The sequence below is a fragment of the Moschus berezovskii genome, chromosome 6, assembly GCF_049115385.1.
Source record: "Moschus berezovskii isolate FMDL1 chromosome 6, NW_MosBer_1.0, whole genome shotgun sequence".
NCBI classification, from domain to species: domain Eukaryota; kingdom Metazoa; phylum Chordata; class Mammalia; order Artiodactyla; family Moschidae; genus Moschus; species Moschus berezovskii.
In genome coordinates this window covers 117,442,426-117,467,928 of record NC_142465.1, presented here as the reverse complement: position 1 = coordinate 117,467,928, position 25,503 = coordinate 117,442,426, and the positions used below count along the sequence as shown (strand labels likewise).

Genomic DNA, 25,503 nt, shown 5'->3' with positions numbered 1-25,503 from the left:
ACCCATTTCCCCCACCTCCTTGGAAACCACTGTTCTAGTTTCTGTTTCTTTGAGTTCAACCTTTTTTTAAAACTTTTAGATTCTACCCACAAGTGAGGACGCACAGAATCTGTCTTTCCCTGTCTGACTTCATGAGGTGTCCCCCGGGTTCATCCCTGTTGGCATCAGTGGCAGGATTTCCTTCTGTTTTATCGCAGCATGCTATCCCACTGGGTGTGTGGGGTGGTATTTCCTCTATCCATTCGCCCACTGACAGATGCGCAGATTGTTTCCACGATGTGACTGCTGTGGAAACCTTGGCCATGAGCATGGGCTGCAGAGATCTCTTCACGATACCAACTTTGTTTCCTTCAGATTTATACCCAGAAGTGGGATCAGATGGCAGTTCTGTTTTTAACTTTCTGATGAACTTCTGTATGTTTTCCATGTGGCTGTACTAATTTCCTTTCCCACCATTGGTGTACAAAGTTTCCCTGTTCTCCAGTCTTTACCAACGCTTATTTCATATCTGCTTGACAATGGCCGTTCTAACAGGTGTGAGGTTTTGATTTGCCTTTCCCTGATGATTAGTGATGTTGATCACCTTTTCATATACCTGTTGGCCTTAAACTTCCCTCTTAGTATTGCTTTGGCTGTATCCCATGAGTGTTTCCATTTTCATTTGTTTCAAGATATTCTTTCCTTCGTTTTTTTTTTTTTTTAATTGAAGTACAGTTGATTTATGATGTGGTTTTAGTTTCTGTGTACACCAAAGTGATTCAGATATATATATATATATAGCTGTTGTTGAGTCACTCAGTTGTGTCTGACTCTCCGCGACCCCATGGGCTGCAGCACGTCAGGCCTCCCTGTTCATCACCAACTCCCAAAGCTTGCTCAAACTCATGTCCATTGAGTCGGTGATGCCGTCCAACCATCTCATCCTCTGTCATCCCCTTCTCCTGCCTTCAGTCTTTCCCAGCATCAGGGTCTTTTCCAATGAGTCAGTTCTTTGCATGAGGTGGCCAAATTATTGGAGCTTCAGCTTCAGCATCAGCCCTTCCAATGAACACCCAGGACTGATCTCTTTTAGAATGGACTGGTTGGATCTCCTTGCAGTCCAAGGGACTCTCAAGAGTCTTCTCCAACACCACAGTTCAAAAGCATCAATTCTTCGGCACTCAGCTTTAATTCTCACATCCATATGTGACTGCTGGAAAAACCGTAGCCTTTGACTATACGGACCTTTGTTAGTAAAGTAAGGTCTCTGCTTTTTAATATGCTGTCTAGGTTGGTCTTAGCTTTTCTTCCAAGAAGCAAGTCTTTTAATTTCATGACTGCAGTCACCATCCGCAGTGAGTTTATAGCCCAAGAAAATAAAGTCTGTCACTGTTTCCATTGTTTTCCATCTGTTTGCCATGAAGTAATGGGACCGGATGCCATGACCTTCATTTTTTGAATGTTGAGTTTTAAGCCAGCTTTTTCAGTCTCCTCTTTCACTTTCATCTAGAGGCTCTTTAGTTCCTCTTTACTTTCTGCTATAAGGGTGGTGTCATCTGCATATCTGAGGTTATTGATATCCTCCCCCCCTCCACCGGCAGTCCTGATTCCAGCTTGTGCTTGAAGCTAGAAGGTTGATCAGCTTCCTTAAAGCAATTATTTTGAATTCTTTGTCAGGCAATTATTTGGGGTCGGTTACTAGAAAATTACTGTTTCCTCTTATGGTATCACGTTTTGTGTTCCTTGGAGTCTTGTTGCTGTCTTTGCATTTGAAAGAGGAATCACCTCCTCCAGTCTTTCCTGCTCACTTTTGGATGAGAAATGCCATCAACTGTCAGCCCTACTGGAGACGCTGGGATGTTCTCAGGCCTTTTCTATGGATGCACTCTCTCCTCCCTGCTTACCCCTTTTGGGGGGTGAAATCTTAAGATGGCCTGTCTTCTCTCCGTCCCACACACAGGGCTGAGAGCCTCCTGCTTGCTTCCCCTAGGATGGTGCCCTGGGAGGTTGAAGTCAATGCACTTTTCTGCCAGCCCAGAGTCAGGCTGGCCCTCTGCACATGCTCACCAGCTGTCTGCATGGGCTCGCACTTCCCAGGGTGTGTGCAGGGAGGGAGGGTTCATGGGTCAGCCCTGGAGAGCCCCCATGGGCCCACTGGGGACTCCACAGGTAAAGTGCACGCAGTGGTTTGTGAGCAGGCCTGCCCGTGGAGTCGAGGAAGTGGTTAGTAGAATCCACATGCCTTTGATGAGGCCCTGGCAGCCCCTCCCAGCGCCTCAGCCAGGTAGATCCCTGCAGTGTTCCCGGTGGATGAGGAAGCCCTAGGCATCCTTGGAAACCAGGCACCCTCCCACCCGCCTCGTGCCTTTCCCTCTGGGATAGGTGGCAGGCCGAGTGGACCTTGCTTGGTACTGAGCAGCGCTGCCTGCGAGGAGGAATAGCATGAGCAGAGTGAAACTCTTCCTCTCACCCTCTTCAGTGCTACCAGTCTGGGGTTCTTTCTGTTCCAACAGCCTGTTGGGGCCTCCCTGCTGGACTCCTGGACTCCCACAAAGGCACGCTCATCTGGGGGTGGTTGTTAGAACCATATTCTCAGCAATTCCCTGGTGAGCCAGTGGTTAGGACCCTGTGCTTTCATTGCTGAGGGTGTGGGTTCAGTCCCTGGTTGGGGAACTAGATCTCACCTGCTGCAACTAGGACCTGGTGCAGCCAAATAAAAACAAAAAGCAACCAAATTACACACACAGACACACACACAGACACACACACACACACACACACAAAGACACACACAGACAGACACACACACACAGACACACATAGACACACAGACACAGACACACACACACACACAGACACACACACACACCAGTGTTCTCTGGGGGATAATGTGAAAAACTCCTGCTCCACCACCTTGCTGATGTCATTCCTGCCTTGGCTGTTTCTAACTGTAGGCCTACCACTCGCCGCAAGCCAGACTATGAGCCAGCTGAAAATACAGATGAGGCCCAGAAGAAATTTGGCAATGTCAAAGCCATTTCCTCAGATATGTACTTTGGAAGGCAAGCCAAAGCTGATGTAAGTGTCCAGAGAGGTTCTGTGTGGTCCCCACAGAGCAGAAAGCAAGCCAGGGGCATGGAAGGAGTGGGAGGAGGTGCAGAGTACTAAGTGAGATGGACTCAGGCTGCAAGGTTCCCCTGTCTCCAGGGCAGGCCTCGAACCCACGTCTTTCAGCTAGAAGAGTGATGGAAAGGTAGGGCCTGTGTTAGTTACATCTTCCTCTTATTCCTTTCCCAGGGTTTTGAATAGCCATCCATTCACTATCTTTTGAATAAATTTCAGTAATTTTTGATACACCTGTAATTTCCTTAGTAATTTTCTTAACCATAGCTAAATGAAGTATATAGCTGTCTCTCAAAGGTAGGTATTTTTAGAAGAGAGATTGTTGCCTCTTTTCTCAGAGATGTTAATGAGCTCATCTTAGTGGAGTCTGGCTAAACAGTAAGACTCAAGTGGAAACGGGGAACCTTGAAAGGTCCCTTCTCCTTGTGAAGTAGTCGCGTGCTTACACGGAATTCTTGGCAATGCGGGTTATCACTAGGCTTCTTGCGCAACACAGAGGATTGTTTCCTGAGCTGCACTGAGTTTATTTTGTAGCAGCAGAAATCCCACCAGCGTTCTGAGAGCATTTAGACCTGCCACTTGGTTGTTCTCCACCCGCTAAACACAGCCTTGTCTTAAAGTGGACAACACTCAAGTTCAGTTACCAAATAACAGAAGGCTGTTGGGAGGGAGGCTCATGGAGCGGCCTTCCCTGGCAGCTGGGTGACAGCAGCACCGTGACAGCCGTCACTGTCACCCTCACTCTGGGCTCCCCCCACGGACCGACCTTGGCCGTGGCTTTGGGTGTTGATCTGTCTGCTTGTGACTGCGGAACCCCAGCGCTGTGATAGCGCCTCAGTGATCCTTTCTGCAGAATTGCTCATGATTTTGGAGCCTGATTTTCCTTTTCTTGCTGCTCTCCTCTAGTACGAGGCCAGGGCTCGGCTGGAGAGGCTTTCGGCAAGTTCTTCCATCAGCTCGGCTGACCTGTTCGATGAACAGAGGAAGCAGACGGCAGGTAACAGGCAGGGCGGGTGGATGGGCAACGAGGCTGGTCTCCATCGCGCCTCCATCTTCTTTGCAAAGGACTTCTTACTTTCCAAGACTGTTGGCAGCCATTATTTGATGCTCCCAGGGCTTCCCAGGTGGCGCAGTTGTAAAGAACCTGCCTGCCAATGCAGGAGATGCAAGAGATGTCTTGCATCCAGGTTCTATCCCTGGGTCAGGAAGACCCCCTGGAGTGGATCCAATCCACTCCAGTATCCTTGCCTGGGAAATCTCATGGACAGAGGAGCCTGGCAGGCTGTGGGAGTCGCAGGGAGTCAGACATGAAGAGGGACTGAGCACACACACACACACGGCCCCTGTAAGTCAGGCAGAGCGGAAGTTATTGTTCCAGACTTTGCATGTGAAGAGGTCAGGTCATGACATTTAAGCAACCTCCCCAAAGTTACCTGCAGTTTCAGGCAGTTGTCTTCCTGCAGCGTTGTCATGGCAGCAGGGGGTGTGGGGGGACGGGTGGGTTTGGTAGCATAGTGTGAACATGAGGCCTGGTTTGCATGGCGTTACAGCCTTGGAGGGGACCGCCCTGGGCTCTCGTGTGGCGTGACCCACTCCCTAACTGAGTCCTGGAGTACTTCAGGGTGCCTTTGGCCTCAGTCTCTTCCTCTGTAAAGTGGGTGGGTAATACCCGCCTAACAAGCATGTACTGGGTTGTAAATGGGGTACTTCCTATCAAGTGCCCCCTGGGATCTGGACACGGCAGGCCCCCAGGGGCCCCTCCCAGGCCCCAGGAGTAGGCAGGGCAGCTGGAACAGGTGACTCCACCAGCCTCCGCCTTCCCTGGAGACAGATGTGGCTTTGGAACCAGGGAGGTGGAGAGGAGGGCCCAGACCCAGATAAGGAGATGTCTGGGTGCCCCAGGTAGTGAGCCTCAGCACACAGGCCCATCACGGACACTGAGAACCTTGCACCTCTGCTTGGGCCTCTGAACCTGAGCTGTCAGTCTGCTCCAGTCCCACTTAGTCAGGCCTTGGGGGCAGGGAAAGGACCAGTGTCCCTCTTGAGTCACAGCCAACCTTCCAGGGCAGGGTCCTCAGGTCCTTTCAGGAGCCCACTTGTCATCAGGAGCGCCCAGGGGAGGGGGCTCTCCAAGGTCTTCAGGGCCCAGCACCGCCTGCACCCTCGTTTCCAGCCCTGGAGGAGCTGGGCGCAGGCAGGAAGGGACCCACACGGCGGCCCTGCAGCCACAGAGAAGCCCAGAGAGAAACAGCCTCAACAGAGAAGGCCGTGGGGGGAGACCCCAGTGCCTTGGGCTTTCTGTGATGGGGTTTGGGGGGCATCTCAAGAGCCACCGTGGCCCTCGGGTTGCCGCGGGCACTGCCAGGCTGCTGTGCTGTGGCGAGAGGGGAGAGAGAGAATTCTAGCTGTCCCCCAAGTCCACCCCCCAAGCACCGACCCGGAGACAGGCAGAGCAGGGCCGCCCTCTGGCCTCCAGCAGGAGAAGCTGCGAACTTCCGGCGTCCCGGCCTCTCTTCCGGGCAACTTCCTTGTGTGGCCGCCCCCGCCCGTCACGGCCCCCCCACCCCCCGGCAAAGGGGTGCTCGACTGGCCCATGGGTCAGGCCTGCCTCCTTGAGGGCGCCCTGGCACAGATGCAGGGCAGCCAGATAACCTATCAGGTTTGAAATCACCCCCAGCTGTATGTGTTTTGTAATTGGAGTTACTGGAAGTCTCACTCTGAAACATTGTTAAAAAAAGAAAGCCCTCAGAGATCAAATGAGCAGCCTTCTCCAGTTGTTGAAGGCAGGCTGCGGCCAGTCTGTTTACCTTCCTGTCCCCTTGCAGAGAACAAAGGTCCATTAATGTTCTTGGCCCTTGTGGGTCCAAGACGACTCCCGTCCTGAGGACTCGCAGTCACGCTGGGGTGCCCTGGTTATGTGAGGCTGCCCAGGGACCCCAGCCCCTCCCCAGCGGCCAAGGGCCTACTCCCCTCCCCATTCCAGGGCCCCCAGATGGTTCCGACCATGACTCCCCTCTCATCTCTGCATCTCTCATCAGATGCCTTTAATAACTGCTCTAAATGGGAGCGCATTGAACAACTCTCATTAAATATTTACCCCTTTATTTAGAGTGCATTTCAACAAAGGGCAGAAGCTGGTTTTAAGAGCGTGTTCTGTGTTCCTTATCTTAGACTGTTTCCCCGTCTGTGAAGTATCGGCACATGGGGTGGATCACAGTCACTTTTATAATCTCTTTGGAGTCCAGGGGAAGACAGTTCCAGATTTTAAATGCCTCCTGGTGAAGCAAAAATACTTCCTGGGGGTGTGGCTTAACCCTGGCGTTTCCGGGGGCGCCATTCCCTTCCAGGATCTTGGAGGGACTGGACGAGGAGCACACATAAGCAGCCACCGCGATCACGCTAGGGCAGGGTCAGCCGGGGCCTGCCTCAGAGGTCGCCCCTCAGCGCACCGATGACAGAGCAAAGGTAGCTTTGTGAGAGCAGCGCTGGAACAAAAGAAACTGCAAACCCAGCTTGCCCCTCTAGGGTATTTCTTTCCAGAAATGATTCCGATCATCTGAGTCTGAACAGGGACCCGTGTGACTGCCAGGGCACTGCGGACGCCTGTATCTGGGCTCCGTGCGCACTTGCCTGGCATCATGGGGGGACCCCCAGCGTGTTTGCTGTTGTCCCCAGATCTTGAGGCTCCTGTGAGGCCCCTCAGCCACCCTCCCCTGTCCTCCTGGCTCTGGCTCGCCGAGCCCAGGAACCTGGCCTCTTGGGGTCTGCCAGCCTCCAAGTCACGGACCTCAGTCAGCCATCGGGCGGTTTTGCTTGGCGACTTGCTAAACGTGTGTATCACACGTCACAGCTGTGCGGTGGGGTCACCGGCCAGTTCGGCTGCACAAACTGAGTGAAGGGACGTCTGTGCGCCCAAGGTGCTCTAGTCCCAGCTTAAACCTCCCACCTCTGCCTCACCCTCCCCTTTAAACACTGCTGAGTTGGAAACTTGTAACTGGAGGCGCTGGTGCCGAGGTCACCACCGCTGATCTCTGGACATCACGGAGCGGCTGTAACTAGGGCCCTTTGCGCTCCAGGTCTCACACAAGCTCTTTGTTTCTCCTAAGACTCATCCCACAGGCTGGTAGCCCTGCCGCGCTGGGTTTCGAATCCAAGTCCCACCCCTGGGCTAGGCTGCCACTCTGTCATCAGCAAGTGAAGTGAGTGAAAGTCGCTCAGTCGTGTCCAGGTCTTTGCGACCCCATGGACTATACAGTCGATGGAATTCTCCAGACCAGACTACTGGAGTGGGTAGCCTTTCCCTTCTCCAGGGGATCTTCCCAACCCAAGGATCGAACCCAGGTCTCCCACACTGCAGGCAGATTCTTTACCAGATGAGCCACATGGGAAGCCTTCGGCAAAGGGCTCCTGAATTTTGAAAAATCACCTGGAGGCAGAGATGGGGAGGCGGCCGCCCCTGGGCCCCTCCCTCAGCGGTCAGCGTGGGAAGAGTGCTGTGGGAAACACAGGGTCTCTCCCGGTGGCCCCTGGGCTGGAGGGGAAACATGTGTCTTCCGTTTTGTTCCTGGCAAGAGACCTGGCTTCTACTGCTTAAGGGGCAGGCAGGTGTAGACAGGTTGCATGTGGAGACAAGGGAAGCTGGGCTGGCTCCCTGAGGGACCCCAGGGTTTGGGGTCACTCAGTCTCTGGGCCCCTCCAGCACCCAATCACAACTGAGTGACAAGAGTGTGCCACCAAAGCCTGCTTGTTGGCTCGGAGACCCTTGATGGCTGATGATTTGGTCGCGCATCACTTGGGCTGGTGGCCATATGTGCATGTCTGTGCTGGGACGAACCAAAACCTAGGCAGCAGAGAGACCCAGCTGACCCGGGCCTCGGTGAAGGTGAGGGGTCAGCCTCTGCCTGGGAGCTGGCCATCAGGAGCCTTGCCCGTCTGGCCACCTCCCCGAGTGAGCCTCCTTCTCTTGCTCTGAGACAGGCTTCCTCCTCCTCCTCCTCCTCCTCCTGCTTGAGGGGTGGGTGGGAGGGGGCAGTCCTGGCCACAGATAGCTGCAGCAGTTCGCTGTCCCACCAGTAACCCCAGAGCAAGCAGACGGTCCCCTCTCTTGAGTAGATGGGAATCCCTCTGATTGACCAGGTCTGGGTCACGTGTCCACACGTGGTTTCAGGGGGAATCGGGGGAGAGACCTCCCAAAGAAAGGAGGAGGGCTTTCACCAGAAGGGGGAACTGATGCCGAGCCCGAAAAACCTACTGATGTCCGCCCATCTGCCACGTATTGAGTTATTACCTGTCAGGCCTTGTGTTAAGTGCCTGGAGGAAACAGGGGCCCAGAGAGGGTAAGGCATCTCTCCAAAGACACAGCTTGAAACTGTCCATGCCAGTATTTGAGCCCCTGACAGTCCTAAGACCTAATGCCACGTCCTGTCTCACTGTGGGGTCTTGCAGCTGGTTCATGGTGGCGGGGCTGGCACTGAAACCCACCCCCGGGTCCTGTCCCTGAACCACAGCTGCTGCCTGTGGGCAGTGGAGCGGAGGGGGCACCTCCTCCAAGCTGTGCAGCCCCTGGACACTGGCTGCACCGCTGCTGCGGTGGCGGGACGAGTGACCAGCCAGCATCTGCTCTGTGTGCAGGAAGCTACAACCTCACCAGCGTGCTGCCCACAGCTCCCGACATGGCCCAGTTCAAGCAGGGAGTGAGGTCGGTTGCCGGAAAACTCTCCGTCTTTGCTAACGGAGTCATGACTTCCATTCAGGTCAGTGAGACAGGGACGACGGTAACTGAGTTTGATGGTGGGTTCGTAGTTTTGAAAATGAGATTTGGACCACTCTTTAATTGCTAGAAAATTAGATTTTATATTCTCGATTTATGTGTTTGCTACAGTGTAACCCAGGACATCATGAAAACCAGAACTTATAATTTCATATTTGTTTAAATTTTCTAGTTTGACTCCAGAGGAATTGTTACAGGAATTGTCATGATCTTTACTATTTTTCTCTTATATTAAAAAACAAAAATATTAAGAACAAAGTTAAAAATTGCCCATAACCCCACCTCCCAAGGAAAATGTTCATTAATATTTTGGTTTATTCTAATTCTAGGTTTCTATGCATACCTGTTTAAAAATGTTAAAGGATTATATTGTATATGTGGTTTTATATCCTCTTTTTCTTCCTGATGTTTTGTTATGAGCACTTCCATCTAATTCAGAATTCTTCGGAAGCTATTCAGTACATTCTGTTGAGCAAAAATACATGTAATTTATTTAACTATTCCCCAAGTTGAGTATTTAGATTGTGTGTTTCAATCTTTTAAGTGAGGCGAGGGTGGAACACACTTGTGCATACCACTGTAAGGCCGGCTCTGACTATCTGAAGGCTATTCTGTGAGCCTTCCTGCTTACATCAAGCTATTTTAGGACACTTATGAACGGGAAATGCAGCTTCAGAGAGCAGGGCCTGATAGACATGAACGCCGATGCCTCTAAGGGGGTCCTCCAGGCTGGGGAGGTGCCCCTGCTGTGGAGGCATCCTCCGCCCTGGGCCAGCGGCTGTTGTCGGCATAAGCTTTGGTTAGAATTCCCAGAGCTCTTTCATGTCCCTTAGGTCAGCCGAGCCCACATCAGTCCTTCCAAGGAGGTGACATCCCTCTTTGTAGATGATCATCCCTATTTTGTAGATGAGAAACAGAGGCGCAGAGGTGAAGCTGCTCCTGGTGCGACCACTCAGCTGACCCAGAATTTCGGGGTTCGGGCTCCACATGTGTGCCTCTGTCCCCCATCACACCTGCCTCCCGGAGGGCTCACCGCATGGCCTCGCACCCCTCATGGCCCTTCCCACCACCTGGGGCTGCGGTTCCCGCTTGCTCGGGAACCATCTGTTTCAGTGGTGCTGAGACTGCGGAGCCGATGCTGACACTGGTGAACTCTCGTGTCCCTTCTCTCTGCAGGATCGCTACGGTTCTTAACACTGATGTCGGTGCACGTTTCCTGGAGAAATTCCTCTTTTCGTGAACCAGTGACCACATCACGGGCTGCAGTGAAGACCAGCTGGCTTTGGGCAGATTGTTTTGCTACTTTTTCTCGTGGTATCTATGTATTCATGGCTGATTTTTAATATTTCTTTTGAGAAATTCTTGTTTTTGATGTAGTAGAAGCTTCATTGTAATTTCGGGTTTGTGTTACTTCCGTCTGGCATATCCATGCACATCCCTGCTTTATTTCCTTGGAATCTTTGGTTCTAACAGCTGGAGGTCTGGAGTCAAAGGCTCCTCGGCCTCTCTTCATTGGGGGTGGGGAGGGTGTCTCAGCGCGGTGAGTCTCACGGGCTAGAGGCTGCCCGAATCAGCTGATACGAGAAGGGCCTGGAGAAACAAAACTCCCAACACACACTTCATTAACAAGGGAACAAAGGATAAAAATAAAAGACCAAAAATAGCTGGTGTCTAATTTGATAGATTGATTCATCGATAATTCCACATCTTAAGGTAATTTCAAAATAATGTCTAAAGACGTCTGTCCCTTTGAAATTGTTTGTTTTATATGATCCATAAATTTAAAAATAATTTTCAGTGAGTGCTTTTAACAGCCCGAGCTTCTACATTGCCAAGCAAATTAATCTTTTGACAAGGTGTCGCTGTTTGACTTTATGAGAAATGGAAGATGAGAACTCCTAAGTGCATTACAAATTGATACGGTGTACAGAAGTAAAAACTAAATAAGCTGAGAAGATAACACCCACATAAAGTGTTTCAGTTTATGGGGAAACAGTAGTTGCAGTTGGGTAGTTTTCTTAATATTTTTTATCTTAATCTTGGTTTTCAAAAAATGACAGAATGTGTGCAAATGAATGAAAAATAATTTGGCTGTGTTTTAGACAGCATTAGAATATATTGTTCAGCACAGTAAAATATATTCGAAATTTGATGAACCAGATATGTGGTTTCAACTGAGTATTTTGTGAATTTTTCTTAAAAGCTCAAATTTGTAGACTTCTGAATATAATAAAGAGTTGCAGCAGATTGCGTTCTCTACTTTTTTTTTTACAAAAGTTTTTGTGATGAGTCTAGAGTCAGGGCTCATGGTATAACATTAGTGTGCATTTGATTAGGATGTAATTCCAGATGAATCTGTTTTTCTGTGTGGGTCTGTGGCTTCTCTGGTGGCTCAGATGGTATAGAATCTGCCTGCAATGTGGGAGACCTGGATTCAATCCCTGGGTTGGGAAGATCCCCTGGAGAAGGGAATGGCTACCCACTTCAGTAGTTTGGCCTGGAGATTTCCATGGACAGAGGAGCCTGGTGGGCTACAGTCCATGGGGTCACAAAGAGTCGGACACGACTGAGCGACTTTCACTTTCTTGACTTTCTTGACTTGACTGGGGCCCAAGGTGTTCCTTTCCTGCACTGGGGTGTTGTCCAGAGTGCAGGAGCAGGGCAGGAGCCCTTGTTGAAAGGGAGGGTATGCAGAGTGGCACTTCCAAGCCCAAAGCGCTGCCCTAACAAGGTGCCACAGCCACGGCCGCTTAAACAACAGAATGTACTTTCTCACGCTTCTGAAAGCGACATGTGCAGGATCAAGGTGGCGTCGTGGGTGGGCTTCTCTCTCCGTTATTATAACGGCACCAGTCCTTTGGGATCTGGGCACTTTTAAGCTTAATTGCCTCTTTAAAGGCCCCACCTCCAAATACAGTCGTGTTAAACTATAGGGAGACACAGTTCAGTCCATAACAGTTCATGAGATGCTCCCACACAGGGTGAACCCCGCTCCAGGCCAGGGCCAGGGCTCAAACCACCTCCAGGAGACCCTCCAAACAGGTCACAGTCCCATTTTACAGAGGAGGCGAATGAGACTTAGCAGAAGGGCTTCCCTCGACTCTGGCCGTGCTTCTCCCCGTCACTGAACCTCTGCACGTGGAAGGGCCTGGGACTGCAGAGCCAGGCTGGAGGAGCCCATCTGGTTGGCTCACCCCACCCCACCCTGCCTCACCCCAGCACGTGTGTGTGTCTGTGTGTGTGTGTGTGTGTTCAAGAGACAGACTTTAGTTTGTGTTCCTGGTCCACTTACCCTTGGGACTTGGTGTTTTGTTTTGGAATCAGTTTGCGTGAGTGCTTCAAATAGTAAAGATGTGAGTTAATAATTGTTCTAACAAATCACATTTGGGATCTATTGATTAAAAAAGAAAATGGTGCTGTGACGACCCAGGGACCCGGAGGAAACTGGCCAAGACCGGGCCAAAGGGTTAAGCAGTGGGGCTTTGGAAAAGGTGTTTATTATGCTTTTGCTCCTGAGAGCAAAGCCGGTGAGGACCAGGTATTTTTGTGAAACTGGGAAAGCAAAGGAGGGAGTGTCGGGAGGGGAAGTGGGGAGTGTTTTACCAGGACAAGTTCTCTTTGAAAATGCAATATTTTTTGATCACCTTGAGAGAGATTGGGAATGTAGGTAAATGGATGTGGACAGTGAGACCACAGGGCTTGGGGGGGCAGGGGCTGGGTGATGCTGGGGGCCAAGCAGAGCTGACCTGAAGGCCTTAGATGGATGCCAGGACTTGGGCTGAAACCTGCCCCCCCACACTTGCACACGGGCAGTTTGAGGATCCAGGACACCTGTGTCCATCTCACCTCTGGATACTCAGCCTGAACACCTAGTGCAAATATGACCCTCCCCCGAAATCCTGGGGCAGCACCTCGGGATCCTAGGGTCTCCTTGCTGGCCCCTTCCATCTGTCAGTGCCTCTGCCTGGACCTCCACTCTGCAGGATACTTCTCCAACCTGGGCAGGCCTCCTGGGTGCTGGCCAGGGAGCCCCTCACTCCCACCTCCCGCCCACCCCCCCTCAGGTCACTTCCCTTCTCAACGACCCTGACCTCCCTTCTAAAAATTGTAGGGACTTCCCTGGTGGTCCAATGGCTAAGACTGCACTCCCAATGCAGGGGACCTGGGTTGGATCCCTGGTCAGGGAACTAGATCCCATGTGCCGCAGCCAAGACTGGGTGCACTCAAATAAATATATATATTTTTTAATTAAAACTAGCAGCCCACTGCCAGGCACTTCCGTGCCCCAGTCCCGCTCTCCTTTTGCTTTTCCCCAGGGTCCTGCCCGAGGCCCCACCCGGCTCCTGCTTCAGTGGCTTCTGTCATCCCAGGGGTGCTTCCGTGCCCAGGATGTGGGGGCGCTGACCTCCCTCCCAGACCCGAAAACCGCCCTGCTGTCCTGGTGGTGCGGCTCAGACACCCTTGTTTGCACTGAGTCACGTGATCTATTTACAACGGCACCTGTACTTTCTCCCGTCCCCTCCATCCCAGGCCCGTTTTCCTCTATTTGCAGTTCTTATCATCTGCTTGCCAGGTCCTTTGTCTCACGAAAACAAGAGCGCGGTGGCAGGAACGCCAGCCGTGGGCCTGGCACAGACAGACGGATGGACAGACAGGAGACACCAGGGTCCCTCTGTGCAGGTCCCTTTCTGGGAACCGAGGTGCGGGGTCCTGGGGCCCCTCTGCCTGCTGAGTGTCCCAGCTTCACCCTGAGGCTCTGGTGCCCACACCCTGCACCTGTCACCCCCTTCCTACCCCATCCCGCCTGCCGCCTGCCCCAGACTTGGCCTTGGTCCCCTGAGCCCCCAGTGCCTCTCTCACAGCCTCTGATCGTCCCACCTGCTGGTGAGCTGTGCCCGTGTCTCCACACCCCTCCGGCATGGGTGCTGGCCCCCCGAGGGCTGTACCCCACGCAGGTGCGAGTGGCCTGGAAAGGCCTGGAAGAGAGACAGAGCTAGGGCCTGCAAGGGGCCGCTGAGTCCAGGACTCAGAGGAGCAGAAAGGAGCTGTGAAGGGTGTGGACTGGGAGGACAGGAGCCCCTCTGTGTGAGGGGGCAGCTGGAGGAGGGGTCCCCAGGCTTCAGAGTCCCCCTGACTGGAGACAGCAGCCGTGCGTGGGGCTCAGGCACCCGGTCATCACTGCCGGGCATTTGAGTCCAGCTCTGGACGTTCCTGTGGAACGTCCGGGACCCCCTTCCCTCAAACACATCCCCCAGAGACCCCACACGTGCAGGCAGCCTCCTCCCTGGCCTCCCCACCTCACCCCCTCCTGGTCCTCCAAGGACCACGGGAGCCTTGGGGAGAACGGCATCTGCCAGACCCCTGCCCAGTGACTCAGGCCGCCCCGCGGCCCCCACCTTCCACAAGCGAAGAGCCGGCGGGCCTGCGGAGGCTTCTTCCCGGGTGTTCCCCCCACCATGGCCTCCCACCCTGAGGCCCCGCTGTCTCCAGTTTCAGGGGGATGCTGCAGCCCAGGATCCCTCCTCTGCAGCCCCCACACGCAGAGGGGCTCCTGTCCGCCCAGCCCACAGCCTCCACAGCTTTCTGCTCCTCTGAGTCCTGGACACAGAGTGGCCTGCGGACCCCACAGGTTTCCTCCCCATCAGCCCCTTGCAGGGCCCCGGGGCCGCCAGGCTCGTCTCTCCTCCAGGCCTTTCCCCAGCAGTCGCTTCTGCCAGGAAAGAGCCCTCACGGGTGGTGGTTGAGAGCTAGTTCAGGGCTACGAGGTGCGATGGCAGTCTCACGGCGTCGTGCAAATGGGGACAGGAGGGGACTTCCCTGGTGGCCCAGTGGCTGAGATTGCGCGCTCCCAGTGCAGAGGGCCTGGGTTCAGTCCCTGGTCTGGGAACTTAAATCCCACATCCTCAGAGAAGTGACAAGACAAAGGAAGGGGAGGACTTCCCTGGTGGCCCAGTGGTTTAAAATCCGCCCACCAGTGCGGGGGACACGGGTTTGACCCCTGGTTGTGGAAAATGCCACATGCCTTTGGGCAACTGAGCCTGTTTGCCACAACTAGGGAGCCTATGCGCGGGGGGCCTGGGAAGCATGACTACTGAGCCCACGTGCCACAGCTCCGGAGCCTGCCTGCCCTTTCATGCCCGTGCTCTGAAACCAGAGAAGTCAAGAGAAGTCACCGAAAAGAAAAGCCCAAGCGAACATCACTCGAGAGTAGCTGCCGCTCAACCCAACTAAAGCCCGTGCACAGCAGCAAAGACCCAGTGCAGCTGGATATAAAAATAAATAAACCATAGATAACATTTAAAAAAAAGAAAGGAAGGGGAGTCAGGCTTTCCAGGGCAGCAAACGGTGGGAAGGTAAATACACAGAGAAACTATGAAGTAAGGCTAGTATGTGCAGGTCCATCACGGCCCAGAGAGCTCCCATTTTCTTTTCGGCTATAAAACTCTCTGGGAGAGGGGCTTCCTGGCAGCCCTCCCTCTTCAGGCGTTTCTGCTTTCACCAGGTGAAGGAGGTCCTGGGAAGCCGTCCTTCTGCATCTGCTGGTTCTCATCTGCCTCTAGCTCAGAGTCATCGTTATGCCAGAGTGGCATGCTCTGGTCCCGTGCACAAGGCAGAGGGGGGCTGGAGAGGGCCTAAGGCCCGCTGGACAAGGCTTGCACGCTCCCCCTCTGCAGGGTCTGGGGCTGAACATGCTTCCAGGTCCATTTGGGCTGTTGGTGGAATGGCTTCCTTGTGGTTATAGGCCCAAATCCCTGCTTTCTTGCTGACTGTCAGCTGGTGCTATTCTTTGCAACCCGAGGCCTCGGGTCCTTGCACAGGGCGCCTCCATCAGAGCTGACTCCAGCTGCAGCGAGTCCAACCCTTCTCTTTCCCAGGAACTCTCTGAGTTCCTCATATTTCCTGCCTCCAGTCGAAGAAAGTCCTCTGCTCTTAAGAACTCATAGGAATAGACTGGGCGTGTGGGGATAATGTAGGAAAATCTCTCTCCCTATTTTGAGGTTCATAACCTTAATTACAGGTTTCCCAGTTGGTGCTAGGGGTAAAGAGCCTGCCTGCCAATGCAGAAGACAGAAGAGACGCATGTTTGATCACTGGGTATGGAAGATCCCCTGCAGGAGGGCATGGCAACCCACTCCAGTATTCTTTCCTGGGAAATCCCATGGACAGAGGAGCCTGGCGGGCTACAGTCCATGGGGTCACACAGAGTCAGACATGACTTAGCACACACGCACGCCTCTCTTTTAAATATGAGTGGACAGCTAAGGCTCACCAGACATTTGAGGAAAGCATGTCATATGAAAAATGGACACCAAGAACACAATCCTGCACAGGATAATTAAGAAGAAAGCAATCGTGCTGGAGATTTTTTAGAAAAGAAATGTTTAGAATCTTCAGAGAGAAAAAGATATTGCACCTGTTAAACGCTGAATTCTAGAAAAGGAAACCAGTGGAGAATAAGAGCAAATAGCAGACAAATTAAAGTCAGTCTTGGAACTTCCCTGGTGGTCCTGTGATGAAGATCCCGCACTCCCAATGCAGGGAACCTGCGTTCAATCCCTGGTCAAGGAACTGGATCCCACCTGCCGCCAAGAAGAGTTCACACGCCACAACTAAACTGATGCTGGGTGCTACAACTAAGGCCCAGCACAGTCAAAGAAAACAAATATCTGCAAAGTCAGTGCAAAAAAAAAATGAAGTTCAAGAGAAGGGTAGAAAAACATGATCAGATCTCCCAGAAAGCCAAGAGTCAGAGAGGGAAAAGTGGGAGACAGAAAGAAGGTCAAGGACATGGGAGGAAAAACTCAGGGGTCTCACCCTCCGAGCAAGTGAGTTCAGGAAAAATGGAGGGAAGGAAAGACACTGTCAAAGAAAGAACTCAAGAAAATCCCGTGAAATGAAGAATGTGACCCTGTGAGCAGGTGTTGGGTACACACTCCCCCACCTCTGCCCCGGGTGGGAAGCACTTTACACACAGGACCTTACTTCACCTCAATCCTTCGGAAGAGGCCCTGGCGAGGAGCCTGCGGGCTACAGTCCGTGGGGTCACAAAGACTCGGACACGACTGAGCCACTGGGCACAGCACTGTCAAACGAGTGCCACGTGTTCTCAGGGTATACGGTGTGGTAAATGTTATGAATACAGACACTCCAGAAATTCTATCATATAAGTTCCTAAAAATCGGCTGTGGCCTGATAAAACATTATCAGTGATAGTTCTGGTTGTTATCCGCAAGTGTAGTATGTCACGGCAGCAACTAAGCTTCTTTGTCAACTGCATTTTAATCAGTTTTTTAAAATTTCTACTTCTTTATTTTTTGGCTGTGCTGGGTCTTCTTCGCTGCGAGGCCTTTTCTCTAGTTTCAGCGAGCAGGGGCTCCTCTCTAGTCGCCCTGTGCGGACCTCTCATTGCAGCGGCTTCTCTCGTTGCAGAGCTCGGGCTCTAGGATGTGTGGGCTCAGGAGTTGTAGTTCCCAGGCTCTGGAGCACAGGTTCAGTAATTGTGACACTTGGGCTTAGTTGCTCCCTATCATATGGGATCTTCCTAGATCAGGAATTTGAACCCATGTCTCCTGCATTGGCAGGCAGATTCTTTACCACTGAGCCACTAGGGAAGCCCTGTAATCAGGTTTCAAATATGCCTTCTTAAATCTTTGGCATCATAGACAGTTATGGTTTTATTCTGATGCCTTCCTTTGTGAAAATGCTTCCTCTTTAAAAAGATTTATAGAAAGGACTTTTGGATAGTATTTTGACTTTCAGGCCATAATGCTAAATGGGTGAGAAATTAAAGAATTCTACTGGGAAAACTGATGGCTTCATAAAATTGTTCACAAAGAGGATTAGTTGCATAGGACCGAGTGAACTGGTGAATATGGTTATAATTTTTATGGTTTCTAATCTGAAAAACTACTGGTCTACATTGTGTTTCCCAGGTATAAAGAAACCTTCCCCTCAAACTAACTGTGACTTATAGTAATTTGGTAAATTATATTTCTATAAGCAGAATTAAAATATTTATCTTTTCTTTTGATCTGCTCTCTCCAAACATTGGAAATTCATAGGTTCCCAGCAGCTCTATCAGATAAAATATCTATCAGGAAAACTACTTCCGAACAGGGCTTCCCCCATAGGCTCGTGGTAAAGAATCCTCCCACCAATTCAGGAGACCCGGGTTTGATCCCTGGTCCAGGAAGATCCTCTGGAGAAGGAAATGGCAACCCATTCCAGTATTCTTGCTTGGGAAATCCCATGGACAGAGGAACGTGGTGGACTACAGTCCACGGTGTTGCAAAAGAGTTAGACATGACTTAGTAACTAAACAACAAGTACAGAAATCTCAAGGTGTTTAGATGACCTTGAAAAGGGAGGAATTCACCTAGACAAGCCCTTGACATGGCTCTCCTAGCCAAGTTCAGTCTGAGACTCCTTACAAAGGTTTCAACAAAGCAAAAAATAAAAAATAAACTTATATGATCTATTATAGTTATATAAATCATCAGGTCAAATTTATTTAGACCAAAGTTATTTTTCAAATTAATCTTAATTCGGTTATATTTCAGAGAAGGCAGTGGCAACCCACTCCAGTACTCTTGCCTGGAAAATCCCATGGACGGAGGAGCCTGGTAGGCTGCAGTCCATGGGGTCGCTAAGAGTCGGACACAACTGAGCGACTTCACTCTCACTTTTCACTTTCATGCATTGGAGAAGGAAATGGCAACCCACTCCAGTGTTCTTGCCTGGAGAATCCCAGGGACGGGGGAGCCCGGTGAGCTGCCATCTATGGGGTTACACAGAGTCGGACCCGACTGAAGCAACTTAGCAGCAGCAGTGGTTATATTTGGTACAAATGGGGCGGGAGGAGAAGGGGACGACAGAGAATGAGAAGGCTGGATAGCATCACCGACTCGATGGACATGAGTTTGAGTGAACTCCGGGAGTTGGTGATGGACAGGGAAGCCTGGCGTGCTGTGATTCATGGGGTTGCAAAGAGTCGGACACGACTGAGCGACTGAACTGAACTGAACTGAACTGAGGGTAATTTTAGAGAAAAAAAGATTGTTTCAATGACTGTTAAAGCCCACCTTTGTTGATGGAAGTGGAAGTGAAAGTCACTCAGTCATGTCTGACTCTTTGTGACCCCATGGACTATACAGTCCATGGAATTCTCCAGGCCAGAATACTGGAGTGGGTAGCTGTTCCCTTCTCCAGGGGCTCTTCCCAACCCAGGGATCGAACCCAGGTCTCCCTCATTGCAGGCTGATTTTTTTACCAGCTGAGCCACCAGGGAAGCCCACCCTTTGTTAATGGAGGTCTGTGTATACTAAGTCTCACTTCCTGGATAGCTCCTTGCTGTTACATTACCTTAATATAAAGTTCAGTCAGTCAGTTCAGTCGCTCAGTCGTGTCCAACTCTTTGTGACACCATGAATCACAGCACGCCAGGCCTTCCTGTCCATCACCTTTAACCGGATTATTAAAAGGACACTCAAAGTTTCTGAAACTTACCTCAGTAATATATCTTTGGGTGAAGATCAGATGTCCCATGACCAACAACCAGGGAATTATACATACTGGAAAAGACATAACTTAAAGGACTATCTCCAACCTAGAGGGAAGGATCCTTATCAGATACTCTTAACTATTCATACACTGCCAAACTGAAGGGAATTGACTATTAGGTTAATTCCCACTTACAAAGGGCCTCCACACTGGACTGGTCTAATAGAGAGGATGTCTAACCTCAAACTCACCTTAAAACAATGCCCAAGGGCTTCCCTGGTGACTCAGTGGTAAAGAATTCGTCTGCCAGTGCAGGAGACACAGGTTCGATTCCTGATCCAGAAAGATTCCACATGCCACCGAGCAACTAACCCCACGTGCCACAACTGCTGGCCGGCGCTCCAGAACCTGGGAGCCACAACTGCTGAGTCCACGTGTCCTAGGGCCCCTGTCAACTAGAGGAGCCACCGCAGTGAGGGGACCGCACACCACAGCGAGAGAAAAGCCCAAGTGCCGCAGCGAAGACCCAGCACAACCAGTAAATAAATAAAATTATTAAAAAAACAGTGCTCAAACAGAGGAGAAACTGCATTCCCAGCAGGGAGAGAAGGCATCAGAAGCAGACAGCTCACCTGAGTTCTCACGTGGCCGGGTGTAACGCTTTCCTGACTTCCTGGACTTCTGCATACGAATCAATGTTTCTCTATCACGGGCATGATCCTATACAAGTTTTAAAAATCAATCCAACTGTTGTGTTTGTGGCCAATTACCTGTGTCTAGTCCTTCTGGATTACCTCGGTGGGTTTCTCCACTCCAAGGGTATAACTGGGTGGTCCTTAGAAAATTTATTCTAAAAGAAAGAAATTATAGTCCTGTTCAGGCTACTATTGGTATCTTAGATGCGATCCCCTCAAACTGCCAACTAATAATACCTGCTCTGACCCCGGCCATAAATATGAATTTTCCTCTAAAGTTACTCAAGCTTAATCAGAGCAACAAGCCAAATTTCAGCCAAGGAATAAAACTTCCTACAATTAGGGGGTAGATTTGGGTGGTTAACACTAGGCTGGGGTCATTTAAGTTGTTTTTTTTGTTGTTGTTTGTCTGCACCACGTCTTACTTTAGGCACACGGGATCTTTGGCACGGTGCCCAGGCTTCACTCTAGTCGTGGCACATGGCCTTCGTTGCCCCATGGCATGTGGGATTCTTAGTTCCCAACCGGGGATCGAACCCACGTTCTCTGCACAGTAAGGAGGATTCTTAACCACAGGACCACCAGGGAAGTCCCAGTCATCTAAGTTTTAAAGCACCACCCTTTATCTTGGGAACAATTAAAGTATGCTAAGGATAGCTCTTCTAGTAACTCTAGAAAAGCGGATTGGGAGCCTTACGGACAGTGCCAATGTATAACTTCCCTGAAAGATAAGGCTTTGTACAGAACAGATGTAGTCTGACAACGTGAGAATATACTGGGCTGCACTTAAAGGAAGTTCTCGGCTTAATTCTTACTTGTGACATTAATAATACTGCTAACTATATTATTTCTATTTTGCCTGTTTCACAAGATGGTTGTTTCTTGCATTACCAAATGTGTGACTGAGTCTCTGAGAAACGTATGTAGCTTTACATGAGATCAAAAATTGTAATAGTGTAATTCTAGATATAAGAAGTTGTAACAAAAGTAACCTTCCCAAGACAAGCAGAAACTTTCTGCAGAAAAATAAATGTGCTTGGGCTAAGATGTTTTTCTAAAAGCATGATTTCAAATAGTAATTTAATTGCCCATTAATAAAGAAAGAAGTAAGCTATGAGTTATGATTTATTTATATAATGGAATATTTCAAGCATTTAGTGGATTTAATGACTTGTTATTTTGGAACTTATTGTATGACACTATCAGATGAAATATACAGGCTCTATATATTTAGCATGATGTACAATTGGTATAATTATGGTTAATTAATTTTTGTTCTCTTTGTGTAAAAAAAAATGTGCTTGAGGACTTCCCGGTTGGTCCAATGACTAAGACTCTGCACTCCCAACGCAGGGGCCCCTGTTTGATCCTTGTTCAGGGAACTAGATCCCACATGTCAGAACTAAGAGTTTGCATGCCTCAATTAAAGACCCACACACCACAAGGAAGATTGAAGATCCCACGTGCTGCAACCTAGTTAGGCTCTGTTGCAACAAAATCATTAATTAATTAAAAATTTAAAAAGTAAGATAAGTGCTTGATTGCATGTATTCCCTTCTCACCAAAATCACTTGTATACTGACCTTCCCCACTACCTCTTTGGAACAGTTTCTCAGAGCTATCCAAAATGCTGTGCCCCCAGGCTAGAGTCCTCATTTTGTCCCAAATAAAATTTAATGCTTGGGGCTTCCCTGGTGGTCCAGTGGCTAAGACTCTGCACTCCCAATGCAGAGGGCCCAGGTTTGAGCCCTGCTCAGGGAACTAGATCCCACGTGCTGCAACTGAGACCTGGAATAGCCAAATAAACATTTTTTTAAAAAAAGAATATAGGGTATAAATGTAAAATAAACATTTAACTCTCAACGCTCACGTTGTATGTGTGTGTGTGTTTCCAGTCAACAACCTCTGGGAGGGACTGGGGTCTCTGGGGACTCAAAGTCACGCAGTCCTGTCCCTGGGGCCCCATGCCTGACAGCCCTTGAAAAGACACACCTGTGCTGGAGTTAATTGGCTGCATGGGTTTTTCCTTCTGTCTTGAACTGCCCACAGCAGGAGCCAGGGCACCACCTTCAGAGACTTCCCAAGCTCTTCAGTTCATTCATTCGCTCAGTCGTGTCCAACTCTTTGTGACCTCAAGGACTGCAGCACGCCAGGCTTCTCTGTCCATCACCAACTCCCGGAGTTTACTCAAACTCATGTCCATAGAATCGATCATGCCATCCAACCATCTCATCCTCTGTCGTCCCCTTCTCCTCTCACCTTCCCAAGGCTCTGGCAGGAGAGAAACAAACTCAAGGATAAGAAAGGGCCCGAGTTGCCAGGATGTGGGGCCAAGACTGAGCCCAACTGCACTTGACTCCCCGACAGAGGCCTGGCTTCTGTTCTCTGGCGACCAGCCTGATGGACGGGCCCTTCCCCATGGGTCTTCCCTAGAAGACCCAGCATCAGCACAGCTCTAGCTATCAGAACAGGGAAGGCCACGGGTACTGGAAGGAACACTGCACAATCTCCCTGGGTGGAGCCAACACCCCCAAACTGGATTCCACCAAAGACACAACCAAGCCAAAGAGCTGATGAAGGAAGGATGTATTATTCATATTTGCAACAAGTAAAGAGAACCTGGGATCTCTCCCAAAGCCGTGTCTCCTCAAACAGCAAAACTGGGGAAGTTTTAAGCTAAGTTGCACGGGCATATTCATGAAGTGGGTTTGGTCAGTACATGCATATTCATGGAGGGGCTTGAGCAGAGTTCAGCCTATAATTGGGACAAAGGTCAACAGAGACCAAGTTTTAAGAGAGTCAGAAAAAGTCAGCATCATCATTCCTTAGGTTCCAATTGATCTGGTAGTTGATTGCTTGAGGGTGATTGGATCCACAGGTTAAGAAAGTGTTTCAGGCTAATCTTTATATTGAAACAGAACTTATTACCTTCATACAACTGACCTAATTCCCTTTGCTACTGTTACTTCTGTGGGCTTCCCTGGTGGGCTCAGAAGGTAAAGAATCTGCCTACGGTGCAGGAGATCTGGGTTGGACCACTGGGATGGGAAGATCCCCTGAAGAAGCGAATGGCTACCCACTCCAATTCTCTCCAGTACCCTTGCCTGGAGAATTCCATGGACAGAGGAGCCTGGTGGGTTACAGTCCATGGGCTCTCAAAGAGTGGGACACGACTGAGCGACGCACACTACTTTACTTTTTTCTTTTTTCCTATTGTTACTTCTGTCTGCTGAAGGTCACTTGTTCCTGCTTTCTTTTGTTCGCTCCCTTACGGAGCCACCTTTCACTTTAAGACTATCAATCCTGGGACCTGATCAAGGGCAAGCACTGCGGCCAAGCTTAGATCACAAAACAGCTCAAGCCTAAAACGGTTTCTCTTCTGCCAGGAAAGTCAGGCCTGGTTCTCTTTCTCTGGGAACCCTCTACCCTGCTGCTCACAGAGACTCCCAAGTTCCTCCAGGCTTGAGTACTGGAAGGATAGGGATCCCAAGGACCTTTCTGCAGAACCACAGAGGGTCACTGTGAGGACTCTGGGGTTTGTGCAGACAGAATGCTGCTTGTGGACACAGGCAGTGCAGGCGGAGGACAGAGTTTGAGATAGGGCTTGGTGGGGTTGTGGGCTGGGGACTGGGGGGTGAGGGAAAGAGAAAGAGAAACGGAAGAGGAACCTGGAGAAGTGCTGGGTGGCGTCTCACTTTGTGGATCTCCTGTGAAACCAACAGTGTTCACCAAAGTGTTTGTTAATGGGGTTTGGGAGGAAGATTGTGATGAATGCTGACTGACCTGCACATGGGGTGAGAACAGAGGGTCCTGTCATGAGGGTCCTGTCAGACCCCACGGAAAGGGTGGGCAGTGAAACCTCAGCACCCGCAGCGTTTCCTCCCCAGGCCACCCTCCACGTGGCTCCATCCTCTTTCATCACAGATGGCTTGTTCACTAGGTCGGAGTAGGATGGCCAAAGACTCCAAACACTTCCTCTCCTTCTACAGGACTGGCTCCAGGCTCGAATAAACTCCCAGGAAAGGGCTCTGATTGGCTTTTCACCAGTCAGGACCCAGCCCTCTTGACCAATCAGGGGCAGCCTGAGGGTAGTCCCATAAGAACTAGGGCTCAGATGGGAACCAGAGAGTCTGATGGGAGGGGTGCATGACACAGCTAGTAAATGGTGCAGCTGGGATTGGAACCCAGGTCTTGGGGTGCCACAGCCTGGGCCCAACGCCTTGCCCCAGGGGCTCGTCTTCACAGCCTCTCTCTTGCAGCGCTGCATACCTTCATGAAAGATTGTGAGGCTCTGAAGGCAGAGGCCGTGCTTCTCCCATCACCAGAGCACAGCGTGTCTCCAAGCTGAGTCTGGCTGCTTATCCAGGGATTTGGGTGGGGGTGGGGTGAGTTTGTGCTGATAGAAAAGAGAGCAGTGAATTCATCTGCTACATAAAGTTCGCAAATGTGTGATGCTGGGCTGTCGGTACCTCAGAATGAGACTGTAACGCAAGACAGGGTGTTGAACGAGGCGATTAAGTTAAATGAAGCCATGGGGTGCGCCCTAATCCAGTCTGACCAGTGTCCTTACAAGAAGAGGAGATTAGGACTCAAGGAGGAGATTCAGTTCAGTTCAGATGCTCAGTCGTATCCAACTCTTTGCGACCCTATGGGCTGCAGCACGCCAGGCCTCCCTGTCCAACACCAACTCCCAGAGTTTACTCAGACTCATGTCCATCCAACATCCCATCCTCTGTCATCCCCGTCTCCTCCCACCTTCAATCTTTCCCAGCATCAGGGTCTCTTCAAATGAGTCAGCTCTTCCCATCAGCTGGCCCAGATTAGGACACAGTTAGACACAATGATGACTCTCCCCATGTTCTTTTTTTTTTTTTTAATTATTTAATTATTTCTGGCTGCACTGGGCCTCAGGCTTTCTCCATTTGCGGTGATCAGGGGCTACTCTCTACTTGCGGGGACATGGGCTTCTCACTGCCTGGTTTCTCTTGTTGTAGAGCCACAGGCACCAGGGCGTGTGGGCTCAGTAGTCACGGAGTATGGGCTTGGTTGCCCTGCTGCATGTGGAATCTTCCCGGATCAGGGATCAAACCCGTGCCCCCTGCATTGGCAGGTGACTCTTAGCCACTGGCCCACCAGGGAAGTCCTCCCCATTTCTCAACCATCATCACGACCTCAAAGGTTGTACACAAGCCACAAGGACAGTCCAAGGCAGATCACCTCGGGTGACACATTTTCATATCATTTGCCTGTTAGAGTTCACATGTGTTAAATTTGCATTTTCTTTGTTACTATGGTATTGCATTATAGCCCCCAACTCAGAGCTGGAATACATGACTCAAAGCGACTTATTAAGGCATAAGTGTGGGGCTGCAAGGAGATATGTAAACATGCAGAATGATGTTCTAAACATAAATATGGAGCAGGTGGTGGTGGTGT

At 50.6% G+C, this 25,503-nt stretch overlaps 1 protein-coding gene and 1 non-coding gene across 3 annotated transcripts in view; both read left to right on the top strand.

Annotated features, from left to right (window-relative positions):
- Window positions 1-11,119, top strand: part of ARFGAP3 (ARF GTPase activating protein 3) — a 58,405-nt gene extending 47,286 nt beyond the window's left edge. Inside the window, exons 13-16 of one of the 2 annotated variants that reach the window (XM_055394606.2) lie at window positions 2,934-3,057; window positions 4,009-4,099; window positions 8,734-8,855; window positions 10,049-10,213. In XM_055394606.2, the coding sequence (XP_055250581.1) occupies window positions 2,934-3,057; window positions 4,009-4,099; window positions 8,734-8,855; window positions 10,049-10,066 (355 nt within the window). In that variant the 3' untranslated portion in view covers window positions 10,067-10,213. Of the gene's footprint in view, window positions 1-2,933; window positions 3,058-4,008; window positions 4,100-8,733; window positions 8,856-10,048 lie in introns of both variants that reach the window. The other variant, XM_088837537.1, reaches the window with a different exon arrangement.
- Window positions 11,120-21,755: 10,636 nt separating this feature from the next.
- TRNAG-CCC (transfer RNA glycine (anticodon CCC)) lies at window positions 21,756-21,828 on the top strand. Its single transcript has one exon. It is a non-coding gene; the product is annotated as a tRNA-Gly (tRNA).
- Window positions 21,829-25,503: the final 3,675 nt, after the last annotated feature.